General features: G+C 33.3%; 1 protein-coding gene and 1 long non-coding RNA gene across 2 annotated transcripts; one reads left to right on the top strand and one right to left on the bottom strand.

The window, feature by feature from the left end:
• Positions 1 to 2,498: 2,498 nt before the first annotated feature.
• On the top strand, positions 2,499 to 5,310 carry LOC132610570 (large ribosomal subunit protein eL18y). Its single transcript, XM_060324888.1, has 5 exons — positions 2,499 to 2,643; positions 2,736 to 2,825; positions 3,575 to 3,703; positions 4,644 to 4,826; positions 5,002 to 5,310. Exons 1-5 carry the CDS (start codon positions 2,641 to 2,643, stop codon positions 5,158 to 5,160), a joined length of 564 nt encoding a protein of 187 aa, XP_060180871.1. The 5' UTR covers positions 2,499 to 2,640; the 3' UTR covers positions 5,161 to 5,310.
• An 11,567-nt stretch (positions 5,311 to 16,877) lies between these two features.
• LOC132610687 (uncharacterized) lies at positions 16,878 to 20,428 on the bottom strand. The gene is made up of 4 exons (XR_009571263.1): positions 20,294 to 20,428; positions 19,470 to 19,544; positions 17,966 to 18,040; positions 16,878 to 17,147 (listed from the first exon to the last, which is right to left on the bottom strand). It is a non-coding gene; the product is annotated as an uncharacterized LOC132610687 (long non-coding RNA).
• Positions 20,429 to 21,420: the final 992 nt, after the last annotated feature.

Raw genomic sequence — 21,420 nt, 5'->3', positions numbered from 1 at the left:
ATTATGGCTCAGGGAGCAATTAAGCTTCTTCTTCAATTTTAAAGTACGTACGAGCTATAGAGTACTATATTTTTACCGATTGACCAAAGCAGTAATTTCCAAACAGATTGAAGGCACCTAGCGAATGACTAATACAACTTACTCTAGATCATTAATCCAGTATTGTACCAGTATATTCTAAATATTCTAACCAGTCAAGGTAGAATGGAGAGGATCTGGGTAGAAGACTATAGCATTCGATAAAGGGTCATACGTAAATGGATATATTTTATAATTGCTTTACATTCTATATTCATAAAATTGAACCATATGCTCATGTCATGATATTCCATTAATTAGCATCATTGCACACCAACTAACCAAAAAAGAAGAATAAAAAAAAGTTAGCCACACCACCTCATGGCAGAGGTCCTTGAGTTTAGATATCACTTTTTCAAGAACCATTATATCCTGGAAGTTTTTTTTTTTTACTGGTAAATAGTATGAACGGTTGGTAATCTATAATCTTTAGTACAATGTATTATGTAGCTTCTTAGATAGCCTAATTTCAAGCTCTCCGGTTTTAGCTTTAAGGGAAGTGGATGTACAGATGAAGTACATTTTCTAAATATATTTTAGCAAAAGAATTTAATTACCATATAGAGATAGCCAGCGGACTTGTTCAAACTGCAGCTGCTTTGATAGAGAGGAAATCAGAAATCTTGTTGGCATAGCAATCCGGTTGCATATAGATTTTGGGATCTTGAAGCACATCGATAAAGACGTCACACCTAGAACACAATTAAAAAAGGGCAAAGGTGCAAATATGCCCCTCAACTTTGCGATTTAGAGCGGATATATCCTCATTACAAAAGTAGTGTATATATATCCCTGCCGTTACAAAATGGTGCATATATACCCCTGTCGTTACAAAATAGTACAAATATACCCTTTTCGCTGACAGAGTTTTTTTTAAAAAATCATTTAGATTTTTTTAATTAAAAAAATGCCACGTGACTTTAAGAAAAAAGTCTACCCATTTTTTTCGAGTAGGCATACTTTTCTAAAGCCACATAGTAATATTTTTTTTCTGATGGGTCAGGTCTGGTTCGTTTAAAAAAATGGGTAGACCTATTTTTTTTAAAGTCACGAAGATATTTTTTTAAATCGAACCATACCCGACACACTAGAAAAAAAAATTACCATGACTTTAGAAAAATATGTCTATTAAAAAAAATAGGTAGACTTTTTTTAAAGTCACGTGGCAATTTTCTTAATTAAAAAATAACTTAAATGTTTTTAAAAAAAACTCCCGTAAGTGAAAGGGGTATATTTGCACCATTTTGTAACGGTAGGGGTATTTTGTACCATTTTGTAACAACAGAAATATATATACACCACTTTTATAACGAGGAATGTATCTGCTCTAAATCAAAGTTGAGGGATATATTTGCACCTTTGTCCTTTTTTAAAAACAAATAAAACGTTAAAACCTTGGCATGCCACTTTATGTTTAAGTCTAGAGGATTATTTTGTGGTTGTTGAAATATTGACTTTGAAAAGTATTTTTTCCTTTTGTAGAAACAGTGCACAGTGCAGTGCACAAAAGGTCAGGACTGGCTAGTTTTTGTGACCTTTTATACTGTTATGCCTATGCATCCTCTGGATGCCAATCAATGAATTGGTTTATTTCGTCACAAAAAAAAAAAAAAAAGAGTCAGTTTTGTAAATTAAACAAAGTTTAAGCTCTGTCTATTAATAAAAATTATTCTAAATGAAAACAGAATGTACTATTAGCTGTTCTTTTGGAAAGCAACATTGAAAGGAAAAAAGAAATACACAGAAAAGTCAATACGCGTACTTGGTCTTCACAATTTCTAACATTTCTTACTCGGTCCATTCACAAGGTGTTCTGTTCATATGAATAGCATCAAAAGGTAAAAGAATAGTCTATATGAGCACGTAACTAAAATAGAAAAATACTGAGATGTATGTCAAAAAATTGAAGGTTCATTGCTTATTTGTGATTTTTGAGCTTGGAAAAACTTCTTTGAAGAAGACAAGGGGGGCCTATTGATTTTTAAGAATTTAATCATAGAAAATTATTGCGATTGGTATTAGAAATTTGTATAGTATCAAATTTGGAGTCATTTGAAGTGGAATTGGACACCAATTTTAAAGTAAATTCCTATTGGGAAAATTCTTAAACAAGTTATGGTGACCTGCCAAAATTTTGTACTCAATTCTAGCTTTTTGTAAGGACTAGTGATCCAAAATTGTAACGATAAGTTTTGTCAATTAATTTGAAAATTTATAGTCAAATTTTAGCGATCCGTCAGGATTTATAGTCAAAATCCTCACGATCACTGCAGCAGGACAAGTTTTATCCATCAATTTAAAATCATCAAAATTTTGCTGCCAATTGCTGGCTGTGAAGGGGACAAAATGGCACTGAAAAATCCTATTTTTATAAATCTCCCAGAGATATATAGTGGCTTGGGCCTATTGGGCATCGACTAAAACTAAAGTCAAGAGTAGTCCAGCCCATTAAAGTTGGTGGACTAGGGCTTGATTAAAAGGATTTACAAAACCTTTCTTCTTCTCCTTGTCTATCAGTCGAACACCTCAGCATATCAGCCGCAGCGGGAAGCAGAAGCAGCCATGGTGAGTACTTTTTTTTCTAGAATCTTCCGGTAGCTTCAACACTTTATTCACAGACACCATTGTTTGACTTTGTTATTTTGTGTTCTTTTTAGGGTATTGATCTAGTTGCTGGAGGTAAGTCCAAAAAGACTAAACGCATTGCCCCAAAATCCGATGATGTTTATCTCAAGCTTCTCGTCAAGGTAATTTTTTCACTCTTTATAGAATTACTGCATTTTTTTTTTGTTTGATATAGTGTAAAAGTTTATTTATAAGGTACCAAGATGGTACGGAACGTTATAGAAAACAACCCAGAACACGAAACAAGAATTACATCCCACCTAACAGTTTGTTTACTGCATTTTTGGTTATGGAAAATTATGCTCTATGTCTACTGGAAAATAACATTTACCCGGTTTAGCCCAGTTTAACATTGTTTACTGTAAGTGTATAATGTTTGTATAATGTCGTATACTGTTGTATAACGTGTGTGTATAAGCACTGTTGCAAAAAAAAAGTTGGTTATACGAATGTAAACTGAAAATATGGCTATGTAGGTGTTATATATTATGGGTATAATACATATATAGACCCTTAAACTTGGTCTCAGCTGGCAAATATGCCCTCCAACTTTGGGTGTGCACAAGTAGGCACCTCAACTTGTCTACATGTGAACACAAATGCTGCAGTGCCACTGATGTGGCACACAAATTTTGGAGGGCCATGTCATTTCCACGTAAACATTTGTGTTTACGTGTTCAACTTTATACAAGTTGAGGTGCTACTTGTGCACACCCAAAGTTAGAGGGCATACTTGCCAGCTGAGGCCAAGCCGCCAAGTTTAAGGGTCTATTTATGTATTATGCCTATATTATGTGGGGTTGTATATTTTTGTAAAAAATCCTTTTAGTTAGTGTATTGAGAATTTGATGGTTTATTGTGTAAATAACAGCTGTACCGGTTTCTTGTACGGAGGACTGGGAGCAAGTTCAATGCGGTGATACTGAAGAGGCTGTTCATGAGCAAGATTAATAAAGCTCCTTTGTCTCTATCACGCTTGGTTACTTACATGAATGGAAAGGTATTGTTATGCAGCCCTTTGAGCTCTGTTTCCTGGATTTAAACACATTTACTGTGAGTAGTTGTTACTAATGCTCTTGCTTATTGATTTTAGTGTGGTTTTTCTGGTATGAGTTAAATTGTTCCTTGTCCCGTTCCTTGCCTATTATACTTGCTGTGTATCAGTGGACCTTTGGTTCAAAGACTATGTGTATGTTTGGTATGGAGGAATTTATTCCCGGAAACTGTTTTTCAATTTTTCCATGTTTGATTGGTTAGAAAACAGTTTCTCTACAACAACACACCCAATATAATCCCATCAGTACTTAAAAAATGATTTCCCTGGTGAAAATAGGGAAAACAAGTTCCGTCAGTTACATTCCAAGTTCACCATTTCCTCTCCGCCCACCTAACACCCCCAACCCCACCCCCACTCCATCGAATATTCTACACCTGCCACCCCCAAACCCCTAGTCCCCACCCCATTACAGTCCATGGTGTTTTGCTAGATCAGTAAGAAAACCACTGGTTTTCCAAGAAAACATTTTTTAGGAAAACATATTCCTTCGTACCAAACACACCCTAGTTATGTTAGCATATATAATAAAGGAATTGCGAAAAAATAATTAGATGCGGTCAATAGAGTAATAAATTTCCATATCGAAGTCAAGAATATAGCTTAATCCTCATATTTCTGATACACGTAGTCGTGTTCCTTATTCCATAATGTATAAAGTAATGCATAGATTTGCGCATACATCAAAGTTATGTGCTGGGATTAGTCGCGCAATGCAAATTTCTCTACCTCAATCATACAGAGTTTTATATCAGAATCCAAATGTTAGATTGGTAATGAAGAGTTATATGCCAGGATTTTTCATTTTATACAGCAAAGCAAATAACCTCTTAATGTTACTGGCGTACTACATAGTTTATCTGAATTTGCTTGTGTATTATGATAGGAGGACAAGGTTGCTGTAGTTGTAGGAACTGTTACTGATGATGTTCGGGCTTATGAAGTCCCTAAACTTAAGGTTACTGCATTGAGATTCACTCAAACAGCTAGAGCTAGGATTGAGAAGGCCGGGGGAGAATGTTTGACCTTTGATCAGCTCGCTCTCAGAGCCCCTCTTGGTCAGAACACGGTAAGGAACTTTGTCCTCCGTCAGTTTGTGTATCTATGCTTTTTTTTTTCTTGTATTTATCAGGTCAATAATTAGAGCGAATGCTATAGTGGTCTTTACTATAATAAATTGAGGTGTCTTGAGACCTTTTCACTGCTTCTGCGCTTTCTTGATATTGTTGGATGCGTTCTCTCAGGTGTTGCTTAGGGGTCCAAAGAACTCGCGGGAAGCTGTTAAGCACTTTGGTAAAGCTCCTGGTGTCCCAGACAGCCACACCAAGCCTTATGTTCGCGCAAAGGGAAGGAAGTTTGAGCGAGCAAGAGGGAAAAGAAATAGCAGAGGTTACAAGGTTTGAGGAGGTGCAGATGTTTGAATGATAGAATTTCTTTTAGAAGGTTTTCCCAACCTATTTTTACCATTATAGTTACTTGCTGTTGGATTTTTTTTATTTCACCCCTGTTTCACTAAAACTCCAGCATCATATTGCTGATTTTTGAGTGTGTTATCCCATTTCTTTTTTTTTCTCCACAATCAAACAATTTCCCTTATGCTATAATAGTTGTGCTTGTGCAGATTAATAATTTAGACTGGATTTAAGTCCAAAATATTTACTCCAAATAAAGGTTGCTTGGAGTATGTTGTATCGATGGGCAACTTGGTGGTACAACATTGGTTAATCAAAAGCAATAACTTTATCTAAAAAGAATAAGAAAGGGATGCTTAGTTTTTCAACTTCACCATTCCTTTCGTGGGAATAAATAGATACAAAATTAAGGTAAGGATTGAGAAATATGAAAATAAGAGCTTTCTTAAAATATGTCATCATCACGATGCCAATTACAACGTTCTTTTCTTGATTCCGTTAAAGAACTTCCTTGCATGCCTTCTTTCCTTTGTCCCAAATATCAATAGGAGTCCTACATTGGATTTGCCAAAAGTTTAGGTGCATCTGCAACGTAAAAGGATATAAAAGAACATTATAAAGCATTAGCACAAGGGTTTTGGAGATACCAAAGAGCTAACTGAAATGAAAGTGTCAGCAAGTACAAATTTTCATACTGGCCTCATAATTTAATCAGAAGATTGTTCCAAAAGAAAAAAAAAAATTGCACCATCTCTAGGAGAATGCTATACTAGCATAGGCCATCAGTATAGTGAAAGCTTCTTTTCTTACTATGAACAGCATGAAGATCTTGTTTCATCATTAAAAAAATCTTTTTCATATATTTGGAAAGAATTTAAAATAAAGGATTTTTTTTTTTTTTGGATATAGAGTTATGGTATTGCAACTACATGTAAAACGGGAGGCCAATGAAAAAGACATGTATTCTTTTTTGAATATCGTCATTACACGATGGGCGATTGACCTATATATACATAATAAGAAAAGTATTTACAAAATATAAAGGAGTTTTTCAGTTTACAAAATATAACAATATATTTCATACAAAATATATAATTTTCGCTCCATTTTTTTTAAAAAATAATCAAAAATATATATTTTTTTAAAATATATTATTTTTTCCCGCTCATGGTAAAAAAAAAATCGCTCAAAATTTGGTGTATGAAAATTGTATGGAATGTGTATATCTCGCTCCAAGCTTAAAAAGTTTGCTCAAATTTTGTGTATGAAAACTGTATGAAAATGTATCAAATGTGTATATCTGGTTCAAGGCTTAAAAAATTTGCTCAAAATTGTGTATGAAAATGGCATGAAATACGTATATCTCACTCCGAGGCTTAGAATTTTGCTCACATCTTTCGTGTATAAAGTTCAATTTATGTTTCCGAAAAATTAATACAACTATAACAACATTGTTACAACTTTCATACAATATTTAAGGCTTAAAAAATCGCTCAAATTTTGTGTATGAAATGTGTATATCTCACTCAAAGCTTAAGAACTTCGCTCAAAATTTTGTGTATGAAAATTGAATTAAACATTTTGCTCACATATACACATTTCATACATTTTTCATACAGTTTTCATATAGAAAAAGTTTGAGTGAATTTTTTAGAGCTTGAGAGAAAATAATAATAATAAAAATAAAAAAAAATAAAAAAAGTATGAAAAATGAAAATCTGTTATATTTTGTAAATTTATTGTTATGTTTTGTAAATAAAGAAAACTATCGTTATATTTGGTAATAAAGAGTCTTAAGTAGATACCTTACGTTATTTATTGGTTTGAGTATATTGAAAAAACATGAGATTCTTTTGGGGGTGGGGGGGGGGGGGTGTTGGGGTTGGCGCCTTCAATTGATTGATTGGGATGGGTACTATCAATACCTAGTACAGAAAAAGATGAGGGAGCAGGAAATGATGTTTCTAATAAAGGCCAAACAAACTGGTCTGGTGCATGTAATTTGATTTTTTTTTAAAAATATTTCATCTGGTGTTTGATAGTTATTTTGAAGCTCAATTAATTCAAACTCACACCAATTGATATAGTGCACTTCCAAAAACGAGAAAATGAAATGGTTTCGATATGTTAATTTTCAAAACTTAACAACACAACGTGAGTATGAAATTGATCCGAAGGCCTAGTCTTTGTTGTAATTCCTATTCTATTGAAGGACTTTTCTCTTTTATCTTGTTTTTTGTTGGGTAGTGACTTATCTCACCGAGTGGTGGAATGAATAAAATATCTTCGGTTTTAATTAGTAAAAAAGACATGTATTATTTTCTCAATATCGTCATTATACAATCTAATCATTATTTTGAGTAGTTGGGAGGATTTGGAGGGGGCCGGAACCAAAATGACTCCAATAAAAAAAAAAAGGTGATAAAAGTACTTTTAGCGCAGTAATTTACTGAGCTAAAGGACTTAACCGTAACAGCGCGGTTAAGTCCTTTAACACATAAAAATACTGCGCTAAAGGTGACCAGTTAAAAAAAAAATAAAAAATTTGGCCAACTTTATTTTTTGCAACACTTAGTTTTTTTTTTCATACTTTGACCAGCGATTAGTCGTGTGTCAAGACTCCGAAACATCAATATTTTATATAGAACCTGATATTTTTTTCTGCGTACAATAATGTAGGCTCAATACATCAAGGATACGTAAATGTTCGGATCGTCATTTTAGGGGTTGAAAAGGTGCCCGAAGTAAGTTTTGTTTGAGTGTATTTTAGTCAACTTTATGTGTCGAGAAAATTAGTCAGCTTTATTTTGAAAAATTAAAACCACAGAAGTGAAATTGACATTCACAGCTACATTACCCCGGGATTTTTACATTGAAATTTATTGCGTATCATCATATTATAAGTAAATAAAACTGAAAATTTCACGCCAATTTGGGGGAAAATTAAAATTGAATGGAATAAAAGGTATTTTTTTTTAAAATCAGCTAGGCCAAACCGCCTTGCGGCAGTATGTCCGCATGGATCTCGAAAAAATACACAAGTTAAAAAAAAACACAAAGTTATCACCATCTAAAGTTTGACCACTTTACAACTAGTTTTTCACCTTATATTTTTATAATTAGATTTATATTCAAATAAAGTTATGTCTTGATTAAAAAATAACACGCTTAAATCAAAATCTTAAAAAATAAAACACCTAAACCTAAAGTTTCCAAACAAAACTTACTTTGGGTGCCTTTTCAACCCCTTAAACGACAATCTGAACGTTTACGTATCCATGATATATTGAGCCTACATTTTAGTACGCAGAAAAAAATATCAGGTTCTATATGAAATATTGACGTTTCGGAGTCTTGACACACGACTAATCGTTGGTCAAAGTATGGAAAAAACACTAAGTGTTGCAAAGAAAAGATTTATTAAAATAAGATGTTGCGATCTTTTTATGAAAAAAACACTAAGTGTTCCTTAAGTGTATTATTTTTTAATGCATAATTTTATTTCGAATATGTTGCTAAAAAAATCGCGTAAATCGGACGTCCAAGCGCAAAAAATCGCGTATATTCGAAATAAAGTTACGCTTTAAAAAATAACACGCTTAAATCTAAACCCTAAAAATAAAAAACTTTAAGCTAATGACAACAAGTCTTCAAACAAAAATGGACGTCTATGTATATAGAATACTTAAACCTAATTTCAAACAAAACTTACTTCGGGTACCTTTTCAACCCCTAAAATGACGATCCGAATGTTTACGTATCCTTGATGTATTGAGCCTTCATTATTGTACGCAGAATAAAATATCAGATTCTATATAAAATATTGACGTTGTGGAGTCTTGACACACGACTAATCGCTGGTCAAAGTATGAAAAAAAAAACACTAAGTGTTGCAAAAAATAAAGTTGGCCATTTTTTTTTTTTACTGTTTCTATAACGCAGTATTTTACTACGTTATAGAAAAAAAATTAACTGCTTCTGTAACGCAGTAAAATACTGCGCTAAAGCAGTTAACGACTCCGTCTCTGTGAACTGCTTTAGCGCAGTAAATTACTGCTCTAAGGGTACTTTTATCACTTTTTTTTTGTTCGGGTATTTTGGTTCAAAAGGTTTTTTTTGAGGTCAGTTTGGTTCCGGACTCATTTGGAGGGCGACCCTTTAAATGAGTGAAGTTAGTTACATGTGAAGACTGATGCATGGGATAAGTAAACCCGTCAACCGGTTCTGTTTAACCGGTTCAAATCGGTAACCGGAACCGGTTCTACCGGTTCCGGTTAACCGTCTAATATTACCGGTTTCGGTTCCGATTTTTTTGAAACCGGAACCAGTTAAACCGGTAAAATCGGAACGGGGCCGGTTAAACCGCTGAAATAATTTTTTTTTTTTTAATTATAGTCGTTGCTGGTTGGGCTTTGTCCGTTAATGGACCGTTGGCAACGGTCCATTTGCAAAACTGGTCGTTGCCAAACGGTCATAAACTTAATTTTTGGCCCCCCCCAACCCCCCAAACTTTTTTTTTAACACTTTAACCCATCCCCCACCCCTATATAAACCCTTCTTCATTTTCATTTTAATCTACACCAATTCACTCTTCTCTTTCTCTCAAATCTCAATCTTTCAATTATAGTTACTTTGCAATAATTAGCCACTTTATATTTCTCTCAAATAAATATTACAAAGTCTTATTATAGTTTCAATTATTAATTTTGCAATTATAATATTGTTGGTGGAGTTGGTGATTTTGCAACAATCCGAATTAGCTTTGGTGGATTTGCAATTATAGCCGCCTTCACTTTGTTGGAAATTAATCCGGCAATTTGGTACCTTCGTTCCAACTCTATCTTTATTTTTCGCAATTTAATTATAACAATTTAAATCTAGCAAATTAATTTGTTGTAATTTATTTTCTTGTGATTTATTTGATTGTGATTTAAATTAATTCTATTTAATAATGTCAAAGAGATTAAGACGTGGTGCCGGTAGTAGTAGTGGTATTGTTAGGGGTGGGCTTAATGAGGAAATATTTGTGGAAGAAACACCTAATTTAGGTATTGATGTTGGTGAAAATAATCCATTTTTAGGTCATGAGGCAATGCAACAACATTTTACCGACACTTTTAATGAAATTAATGAAGATGATGATGATGATGAAACACAACCCCCCGAAAATCCCATAGGAGATACATGTCCTGCACAATCACATACACAAGACAAACCGCCTACAACTCGTAAGCCAACAACTAAAGTTTGGAAATTTATGACTAAGAATAGGGAAAATCAATCAGCTACATGTACCCTATGTGGACAAGTATTTAGTTTTAAGCAAGGAACTGATAAGGATGGTGGAACGGGTACACTAAATGGTCATATGAGAAGCAAACATATGGATGTTTGGGGAGAGCAAACGGGTTCAAATGTGGGGGGTATTCAAATGACGATAGACCCACGAACCGGTAGAAATTTTAAGTATGACAAGAAAAAAGAGCGTGTAGAAATAGCTAAAATGGTAGCTTATGATTGTTTACCATTTTCTTTTCCCTCGGGTTTGGGGTTTGTTACTTACATTCAACGTTGTTATAATCCGTTATTTGAGGATATTCCTAGAAGTACTTGTAGAGCTGATGTTATAGATTTGTTTAAAAAATATAGATTTTATTTGCGCCATGTATTTAATTCTTTAAATTGTAATGTTTGTCTTACCGCTGATTTGGGTCTTAGTCTTAACAAGTTAGATTTTTTTGCTATTACATGTCATTGGGTTTATGACAATTGGGTTATGCAAAAAAGAATTATAGCTTTTTTATATGATGAAGGAAAAGGTCGTCACGATGGAAATTTTTTAACCGATTCAATGTCTACTATTATGAGATTTTTTAACATTTATAGAAAAACACTTTGTATTGCTTTAGATAATGCTTCTAGTAATACAAAGGCGATTGGTCTTATAAAAAGAGAACTAAACCCTCCGCTAAGAAATATTTTTCATGTAAGATGTAGTTGTCACATTTTAAACTTAATTGTTAAATATGGTCTTGTGCATTTTGAAGATTCTGTTCAAAAAGTTAGAGATGCGGTTGCGTTTCTTTTTTGTAATGCTAATAGGGGAAGAATTAGAGATTTTAAGAATGCTTGTGTGAAAAATAACCTTAGACCTAGGAAAATTCAAGTAGAAATTGAGACTAGGTGGAACTACACTTACATTATGCTACAACAAGCATATGAGTATAGGATTCCCATACAACAAGTTCACAACAAATATAATATTAATAGTGATGATTGGTTAAATTTTACGCATTGGGAAGATGTTAAAGAATATGTTGAACTCTTAAAAATTTTTTATAATGCAACTCTTGCTTTTTCTAGACAATTCTATCCCACAGTAACCGGAATTTTTGCCTACTTAGCGAAAATAGCTAGAGTTTTACAAGAGTATAAATATAAATCCGGTTATCAAGTGGCTATTTTTGAAATGATAATCAAATTTAAGAAGTATTTTTTTTCCATCCCAACTTTATTTATATTGGGTTCTCTTTTAAATCCTTGTTTAAAAGTGTCTTATACTAAAACATTGGTTAGTCAAATTTATACATTTTTAGAAATTGAAGAGGGAGTTCAACCATCTTTAGCTGAAGCCGAACTCGCTATTGATGACGAGTTTAGAAAAGTTTTTACTCATTATTCTAATTTGGAAGAACGTGCTACACCCGTTGCTCCACGCCCTACTACTTCTCAAAGTACCAAAAAGGGCTTGTCGGGTTTGTCGCATTTAAAAGTTTTACATTCACAGCCAACTTCTTCTTGTAGTGCAAACTTTGATGAATATAACTTTTATTTGATGCAGCCAAATGTAGCTATCAAGGAACTGGATGACTTGAAAGTCTTAGCATGGTGGAAGAAGTACAAGGCAAGTTATCCGGTACTTTCAAGAATGGCTCTTGATATCCTTACGGTTCAAGTATCAACCGTGGCTTCGGAGAGCGCATTTAGCCAAGGAAGACAGCAAATTGGAGACCATAGACATTCATTATTTGGCTTTAGCTTGCAAGTACTAGTGTGCATTCGCGATTGGATTAGATCGGAGCGACGCAACCAAAATTTAGAAGCGGAGGAAGGCGAAGAGGAAGAAATTAAAGATTTGATAGCTAGTGGACCGGACCAAATGGAAAACTTTGAAGATATTTCCATGGAAGAATATGATATGGGGGAAATTAAGAAAATGATTCAGAATTGGTGATTTTATTATTCTACTATTTCTGTACAACTCATGTATTATTTGCAAGTTAAAAAAAACTACAACTTGCAAATAAATGTTATCCAAGAATGAATAAAATATATGGCTCATTGAGCTTTCTTCTATTTACTTGTGTTCATATTTTTACTTTTATTAAGTTAGGAATATACCTAAAATATACTAAGAATATACTTATAATATACATCTACTTAAATTAAAAACTAGAAAGTTATATACTTGAAAAATAACTAAAATATATTAAGAATATACTTATAATGTATAGTATACTATAAGTATAACTTAAACATATATATATGTTTAAGTTATACTTATAGTATACTATATATTATAAGTATATTCTTAGTATATTTTAGTTATTTTAGTTATATATATATATATATATATATATATATATATTAAGTTATACATATATATAAGTTATATATAAATTAAACATATTTATATATATTAAGTTATATAACCTAAGTATATTGATACATATATTGATATATATAAGTATATTCTTACTATTTTTTAGGTATATATATATGTATACGTATATACGAATTTATAAACTTAGAAAAAAATTAAGCTATAAATAACATAAGTTATAATATATAAGTTATAAGTATATATAGTATACTTAAACAATATATATATATATATATATATATATAAGTTATAAGTATATATAGTATATAACTTAAACATATATCTATATATATATATATATAGATAAGTTATATAACCTAAGTATATTGATATATATATACGTATATTCTTACAATATTTTAGGCATATATAGTATAACACAATAACTTAAGCATATAACTTAATATATATATGTATACACGTATATTCTGTATTGCTGACTGCTGTTAGCCTGTTAGTCAGTAAATATTTAAACTTTACTTATAAACTTGTATAACATATGTAAATATACCTACAATATACTAATAAATACTATAATATATATATAATACAAAAAAAAAGGGTTTTGGACACTTTGAACCGGACCGGTTCCGGTTTGGGGTTTCAAACCGTTAAACCGGAACCGGTGGCCGGTTCCGATTTTTTAACTGGAAACCGGCCGGTTCCGTAACCAGTTACCGGTCCGGTTCCGATTAAACCGGTTGACGGGCTTAGGGATAAGATAGGGCGAATTATTTTCTACCTAAAAGAGAAAAGAATGAGAGATAAGAAAATGAAAGCTCATTTAAATTTGGCCATATAAAATCCTATCAAGCTGGTGCGTGTGTCTACTCTGTATTTGCCATAAGATAAGATTGATTAGAGGCCGAAATTTTTTTAACCCAAAAAATAATTTTTAGAACCAAATTAACCCATTAAAAAAAAGAACTAAACTACGCTTCATGCACAGAATCTATGCGTGAAAGGACCAAACTGTAACTTTTTAAATTTGGTCCTTTCACGCACAGGTTCTGTGCGTGAAAGAGGGTACTTTTTTTCCCCTTTTTTTTAAGCTATCAAAATCACGTTTTTTCCATACTTTGGGCAAAGATTAGTCATGTTTCAAAACCACGAAATATCAATATTTTATATAGAACTTAATACTCCCTCCGTTTCAATTTAAGTGAACCTTTTCGGAATACGAGGGTCAAACTTTATAACTTTGACCTTAAATTTTGATATAGATTTTTCAAGTTTGTAAAAATAAAATTTATATATTTAGAAACTACAATATTAAAAGTACTATAAGTCATGATAATTTTTAATTCAAACAATTCAGAAAAAAATGTAAGGAAAACGTGGTCAAAGAACTACCTCGTACACTCCCCAAATAGTAAAGGGTTCACATAAATTGAAACAGGGAGAGTATATTTTTTTACATACAATAACGTCGGCTCATTACATCAAGTATACCTAAACGTTTGGATCGTCATTTTAGGGGTTGTAAAGTGCCCCGAAGTAAATTTTGTTTGCTTGGAAACTTGTCATCTTTGTTCTTTGGAAATCAAACTCAAAATTAAGCTTTTTCCCGTACTTTGACCGAAGATTAGTCATGTTTCAATACACCGGAATATAAATATTTTATATGGAACTTCATATATTTTTTTAGAGTAAAATAATGTCGGCTCATTATATCAAGTATACATATATATTTGGATCGTCGTTTTAGGGGTTGTAAAGTGCCTTGAAGTAAGTTTAGAAACTTATTATCTCTAAGTTTTTTTTCGTACTTTGACTGAAGATTAGTCACGTTTCAAAACGTCGGAATATAAATATTTTATATAGAACTTAATATTTTTTTTAGTGTACAATAATATCGGCTCATTACATCAAGTATACAGATGTCTCTTCATTTACGTAAATAAAAAATAAGGACAGGAGCATAGGTAAAAAACTAGTTGTAAATTGTTGAAACTTTAAATGGTCATAACTTTGCGCTCGGATGTCCGATTTACGCGATTTTTTTCTTGACCCAGGGTGTTTTTTCGAGATCTAGAGGGTCAAATGGCCGCAAGGCGGTTTTCCCGGGCCGATTTAAAAAAAAAAAAACCATTATCCCATTTAATTTGAATTTCCCCCCAAATTGGTGCGCAATTTTCATTCTTCCTTGGTAAAAATCTAATGATAAAAAAATCTATTTCGAGATGCTAATCCCGTGATAATGATGTTTTGAATGTCAATTTCAAGGTTCGAAATTCAATTTATGAAAACAAGTTAGATAGCATTAGTGAACATTATAAAAAATAAAAAGTGTCTACTTTGTTGCATTCACCAATTTGGCTTGGTGGTTTAGCCTCTCTTTTTACTTACTTCGTTTTTATGCCAACAACATGAGATCAAACCTTGGTGGGAGCATTGAATGAGGTATATTATACCATGGTTGAACCTCTCGTATTGGATGAATTATTTTTTAATATAATATTTTTATTTCAAAATACTATAAAATATGACACTTAGATCTAAAGATGATAAGTTTTCAAGCAAACAAAACTTACTTTAGGGCACTTTACAACCCCTAAAACGACGATCCAAACGTTTATATATACTTGATGTAATGAGCCGATGTTATTGTACACAAAAAGATATATTAAGTTCTATATAAATATTGATATTGCGGGATTTTGAAACATGACTAATCTTTGCCCAAAGTATAGAAAAAACGTGATTTTGATAGCTTAAAAAAAGAAAAGAAAAAAAAGAGTACCCTCTTTCACGCACAGAATCTCTGCGTGAAAGGACCAAACTCAAAAAGTTACAGTTTGATCCTTTCACGCACAGATTCTGTGCGTGAAGCCTAGTTTGGTTTTTTTTTTTTTTAAGGATTAGTTTGGTTCCAAAAGTTATTTTTTGGGTTAAAAAAGTTTCGGATCCGACTGATTAGTATTCTTTTGGGAAAGTTATACATTTGGGCCCTCCCAAAAAATAATTAACACTGATGGTCATATATATAAAAAAGAATAATCAGTCTTTTTTCATGGCAAATCCAGAGTATATAGTGTAAAAATGTATAACTTTCCCAAAAGAATACTATTCAGTCTTATCTCATGACAAATCTAGAGCATATAGTGCAAAAATTCAGATTCTTTTGGAGCATCACCATGAGGAAATGAATTGGTTTGTATATCGTAACTCTCTTCCAAAACTCAACAACACAACGTTAGTTCGAAGTGATTCGAAAACATATCATAACTATATTCATTTTTGTCCTATTTAATTCGAAACATAATTTTTCAATAAAAGGGATTCAATTAAACATCTTTGCCAACATCTAGCTCAGCACTTAGTTCCAAACCGAGGAAATGAAATGGTTAGGGTATTCTAACTATCTTCTAAACTTAAACAACTTAACATTACTAAGAAATTGATTTGTAATAGCTTAATATATAGTTTACACTCAGTCTTATAGCCAAATTTCCCTTACACACTTTTACTTTTACGGTTTTAAATATTCAAAAAAATTCAAATATACACCATTAATTTAGTTATGTGGGTGCGCGTGTTTAATACTCGCTTCGTCTCAAATTATCTGTCACTTTTTTGCTTTAAAGCCCCTTTCGAAATATTAATTAGGAGGAGCATTTGACTACTGTACCCTTATTTATGTTTAAGTTATAATATATCTCTCCATTAAATGTTTATTCTATTTACGTATCATCTCCACTTTAATGACAAAAATTTACTAAGGGTAAAATGAAAAATAATAATTAATTATACCTTGAACTTCTAAAACTATAAATAATTTGAGATAACTATTTTTAATAACAAAAACAGATAATTTGAGCCGGAGGGATTAATAAAAAAAGCACGTTATTTGTTTGTTATTTGTTGTTATGTAGTGTTCAAGAGACGACAATTGATGAAACCAATGGTCACAAAAGAGTCACCACACTAACAAAAATCCTGTCACGACCCAATTCGAGAGTCGTGGTGGCACCTACACTATCCCTCCGAGTAGGCGAACCACATTAATAATAACAAGTTAAATAAGCGGACAATTAAATAAGAATAAGTTATCAAGTCTTAAATACTTATCATAACTAGAAATGTCACGACAACCCAAAAATCTTGTCAAAAGGTACAAGAGCGCTAACATAGTACGGAATATAAGTCTGAAAATACCCGAAGGCTACATATTGTCTGTCGAATACAAAAACAGAAATAAATAGAGGAGGTTCTTCAGGGGCCACGGATGACCAAGTAGCTCACCCTGAATGACTGAAAGATGTCACCCTCGCGTGTCAGCCACGGGGTGTAGAACTGGAGCCTGGATAGTACTCTGCACTCAACAAAAGTGCAGCAAGGGTAGTATCAGTACAACACTAGTACCGGTAAGCATCATAGGCCGACAATGATTAGATAACGCATGAAGAAGTTGAAACCAACAAGTAGCACATAGAGCAAACAGGTATGGTCACGTATCATATACAAGTAAAGTGTAAAGCAATCATGAAATCAACCAAGACAGATATAATTCACCAAATGATCAGTCAAATATATGAGTGGATGAATGCAATGCAATGCAATAGTCATCTCTCCCACTCCACTCTCGTACACACATGCTAAGGGCAGTGCCTCAAAGCCATGACCCATGGGGGACCCGCGAAGTCCATGTACCACTCGTGCTCTCCGGCAGAAACCTCGGAGGCTATCAATCACTCTCAATCTCCGGCAAGGACCTCGGAGTCTCTCTGTCACTCTCAATCTCTGGCAAGGACCTCAGAGTCTCTCAATCACTCACCTCACCATCATCACAAAAATAATATGGAAAGTATGTCATACATGATATCAGACTCAACACACATCACCAATATACAATCGACAAGTACAAGTCATACCACTGTCCACTGTTCAATTATCAATATTACAATTCCTTTTCATGTGACGAGTGAGCTAGTATGCGACGGAGGGACAACCAGGTGATAATCATAGAAAATAACACATATGGCGACAAGCCCACATAACAGCTGATGAAACCAACTTAATTGGAATTCATCTCCACTTCATGCCCGAAGGCCTATCAGGCTATCCCCGTCACTTTCTACAACTACATATGATTCTCTAATCAGAGTCTAACTAAAGTAGACCATAACCTACCTCAATGCCGAGCGGGTGCCACGAACAATCAAACTAATGTCTTCCCTTTGCGTAGAGCCTCTGAACGATCAAAATCTATAAAATATGCGATCTACGTTAGAATACGAATCTAAGGACACCCATATTGCTATAATTATATTCGAAGCCCAAAAACACACCCCAAAAAGTGGCCTTGGCCCACAAGGGCAAGATTGGAATTTTATTGAAAAATAATTTCACCCATTATCTAAGGATCATATATTTTTAAAATTGGTCAATTTCATCCATAAATGGACTCTCAAATCATTAATTCTCATTTCTTAAGACTAGGGCTCAAAACTTTCAATTATCCCAAAATCTTAATTTAGAATTAAAATCTAGCTTCCCACATCTCAATTACCATGAATTTAAAGATGACAATACCTCCCAAAGAGAAAACATAGCAAATAAATCACATAATCTCATATCTCCATCATCGTGTTCCGGATTGGTAATTATCATCCATATAAAAGACTACAAAACCCAAGATGAAATTTAGAAACTGGGCATGGACAATAATTGCTCCCCACGTTGGAATGTCGCTATTTTACCTAAAGTCAAAAGTCATGGCTGCCAACTTTATCTAAATACATTCCCTTCTGGTTGTTTATAATTATTAACCAATGAAAGATGTCCACAAAATTCATCTTCTAGCTCTAGAGAAATGAAGCAGCAACAGTTGTAATACATTACCAATTGAAACTTATTTCACCTCACCAACAAAGCATCATAGGCCGACAATGATTAGATAATGCATGAAGAAGTTAAAACCAACAAGTAGCACATAGAGAAAACAGGTATGGTCACGTATCATATACAAGTAAAGTGTAAAGCAATCATGAAATCAACCAAGACAGATATAATTCACCAAATGATCAGTCAAATATATGAGTGGATGAATGCAATGCAATGCAATAGTCACCTCTCCCACTCCACTCTCGTACACACATGCTAAGGGCAGTGCCTCAAAGCCATGACCCATGGGGGACCCGCGAAGTCCATGTACCACTCGTGCTCTCCGGCAAAAACCTCGGAGGCTATCAATCACTCTCAATCTTCGGCAAGGACCTCGGAGTCTCTCTGTCACTCTCAATCTCCGGCAAGGACCTCGGAGTCTCTCAATCACTCACCTCACCATCATCACAAAAATAATATGGAAAGTATGTCATACATGATATCAGACTCAACACACATCACCAATATACAATCGACAAGTACAAGTCATACCACTGTCCACTGTTCAATTATCAATATTACAATTCCTTTTCATGTGACGAGTGAGCTAGTATGCGACGGAGGGACAACCAGGTGATAATCATAGAAAATAACACATATGGCGACAAGCCCACATAACAGCTGATGAAACCAACTTAATTGGAATTCATCTCCACTTCATGCCCGAAGGCCTATCAGGCTATCCCCGTCACTTTCTACAACTACATATGATTCTCTAATCAGAGTCTAACTAAAGTAGACCATAACCTACCTCAATGCCGAGCGGGTGCCACGAACAATCAAACTAATGTCTTCCCTTTGCGTAGAGCCTCTGAACGATCAAAATCTATAAAATATGCGATCTACGTTAGAATACGAATCTAAGGACACCCATATTGCTATAATTATATTCGAAGCCCAAAAACACACCCCAAAAAGTGGCCTTGGGCCCACAAGGGCAATATTGGAATTTTATTGAAAAATAATTTCACCCATTATCTAAGGATCATATATTTTTAAAATTGGTCAATTTCATCAATAAATGGACTCTCAAATCATTAATTCTCATTTCTTAAGACTAGGGCTCAAAACTTTCAATTATCCCAAAATCTTAACTTAGAATTAAAATCTAGCTTCCCACATCTCAATTACCATGAATTTAAAGATGACAATACCTCCCAAAGAGAAAACATAGCAAATAAATCACATAATCTCATATCTCCATCATCGTGTTCCGGATTGGTAATTATCATCCATATAAAAGACTACAGAACCCAAGATGAAATTTAGAAACTGGACATGGACAATAATTGCTCCCCACGTTGGAATGTCACTATTTTACCTAAAGTCAAAAGTCATGGCTGTCAACTTTATCTAAATACATTCCCTTCTGGTTGTTTATAATTATTAACCAATGAAAGATGTCCACAAAATTTGTCTTCTAGTTCTAGAGAAATCAAGCAACGACAGTTGTAATACATTACCAATTGAAACTTATTTCACCTCACCAACAAATATTATAAAAATCTATGACAAGAGATATGTTTGAAACAATAAATCAAAGGTCCAATACTAGTGCTCTAACCGAGATCTTACCTGAAGTCTAAAACTTGATGTTTCAACGCATTCTTCTAACGTGAGCAGCCTTTTTTTTCTTTTTTCTTTTCGTGCAATGGATTCATATGCAAGCCAATAATTCTTTCACCCTAATACATCTACTATTCTAGTATGTAGTCCGAAAATAAATGGGCCTAGCCCACTACTCCTATAAATTATCAAAGTTACTTAGACACCCAACTAACACATAATATTATAAATTAGGCTCACTAGCCACTTAATTAATTCTCCAACTCATACCTTATATGAGTGCAAATAAAATTCCTATGAATAAACTATTCACACGCGTTAAATAGATATATTCTAAAATTTACCTGTTAATTAAATCACCGTGCCACCAATTCCCGCAAGTCAAGAATACCATTTAAAAGTACGAAAGTGTATTTTAGCGAAAACGAGACCAAAAGTGCTAAATGACCAAATGGGTCGTTATAAATCCAAACCCTGTCCTTCCTGTGGCCGGCTAAAAAGACCCAATATGTTTTGACATAAGAAGATTAATTAAAATTTTAATGTATATTATGGATGTCATTGTTTTTCGTTTTCAAAAATATTAATTTTATATTTTAAAACTAAATTTAAGAAACATAAATCATATTTTTTCATAGCAAACAATTATAAAAATAGTTACTCCCTATGCCCCAATTTATGTGATATACTTTTCCTTTTAGTCTGTCCCAAAAAGAATGATACATTTTTATATTTAGAAATAATTTAACTTCGAACATCCCATTATACCCTTAATGAAATGATTTACAGCTACACATATTTGTGACTTATTTTAGACCACACGTTTCAAAAAACTTCATTTCTTTCTTAAACTCCGTGTCTAATCAAATTATATTACATGAATTGGACGGAGGGAATACTAAAAAGAACTGTTGAGCAACTCAACTCCTCGGAACATGCTTTTCTAATTTCAAGTGGGAAGGAGATTTAATAGGACAGAATACCTACCAACCATAGGATAAATCAATATAAAATCACTAGCAAATTGCTTAGAAGTTTCTGCTTTTGTCGAAGCTTTTTTAGCTGAATAATGGTGTCATAAAACATAGAAAATTGTAAGTAGGAGTTTAGGCAAACGAATGAAAATGTACATATTA

This window comes from Lycium barbarum, chromosome 9 (genome assembly GCF_019175385.1).
Source record: "Lycium barbarum isolate Lr01 chromosome 9, ASM1917538v2, whole genome shotgun sequence".
NCBI classification, from domain to species: Eukaryota; Viridiplantae; Streptophyta; class Magnoliopsida; order Solanales; family Solanaceae; genus Lycium; species Lycium barbarum.
This window is presented reverse-complemented; position numbering and strand designations above follow the sequence as displayed.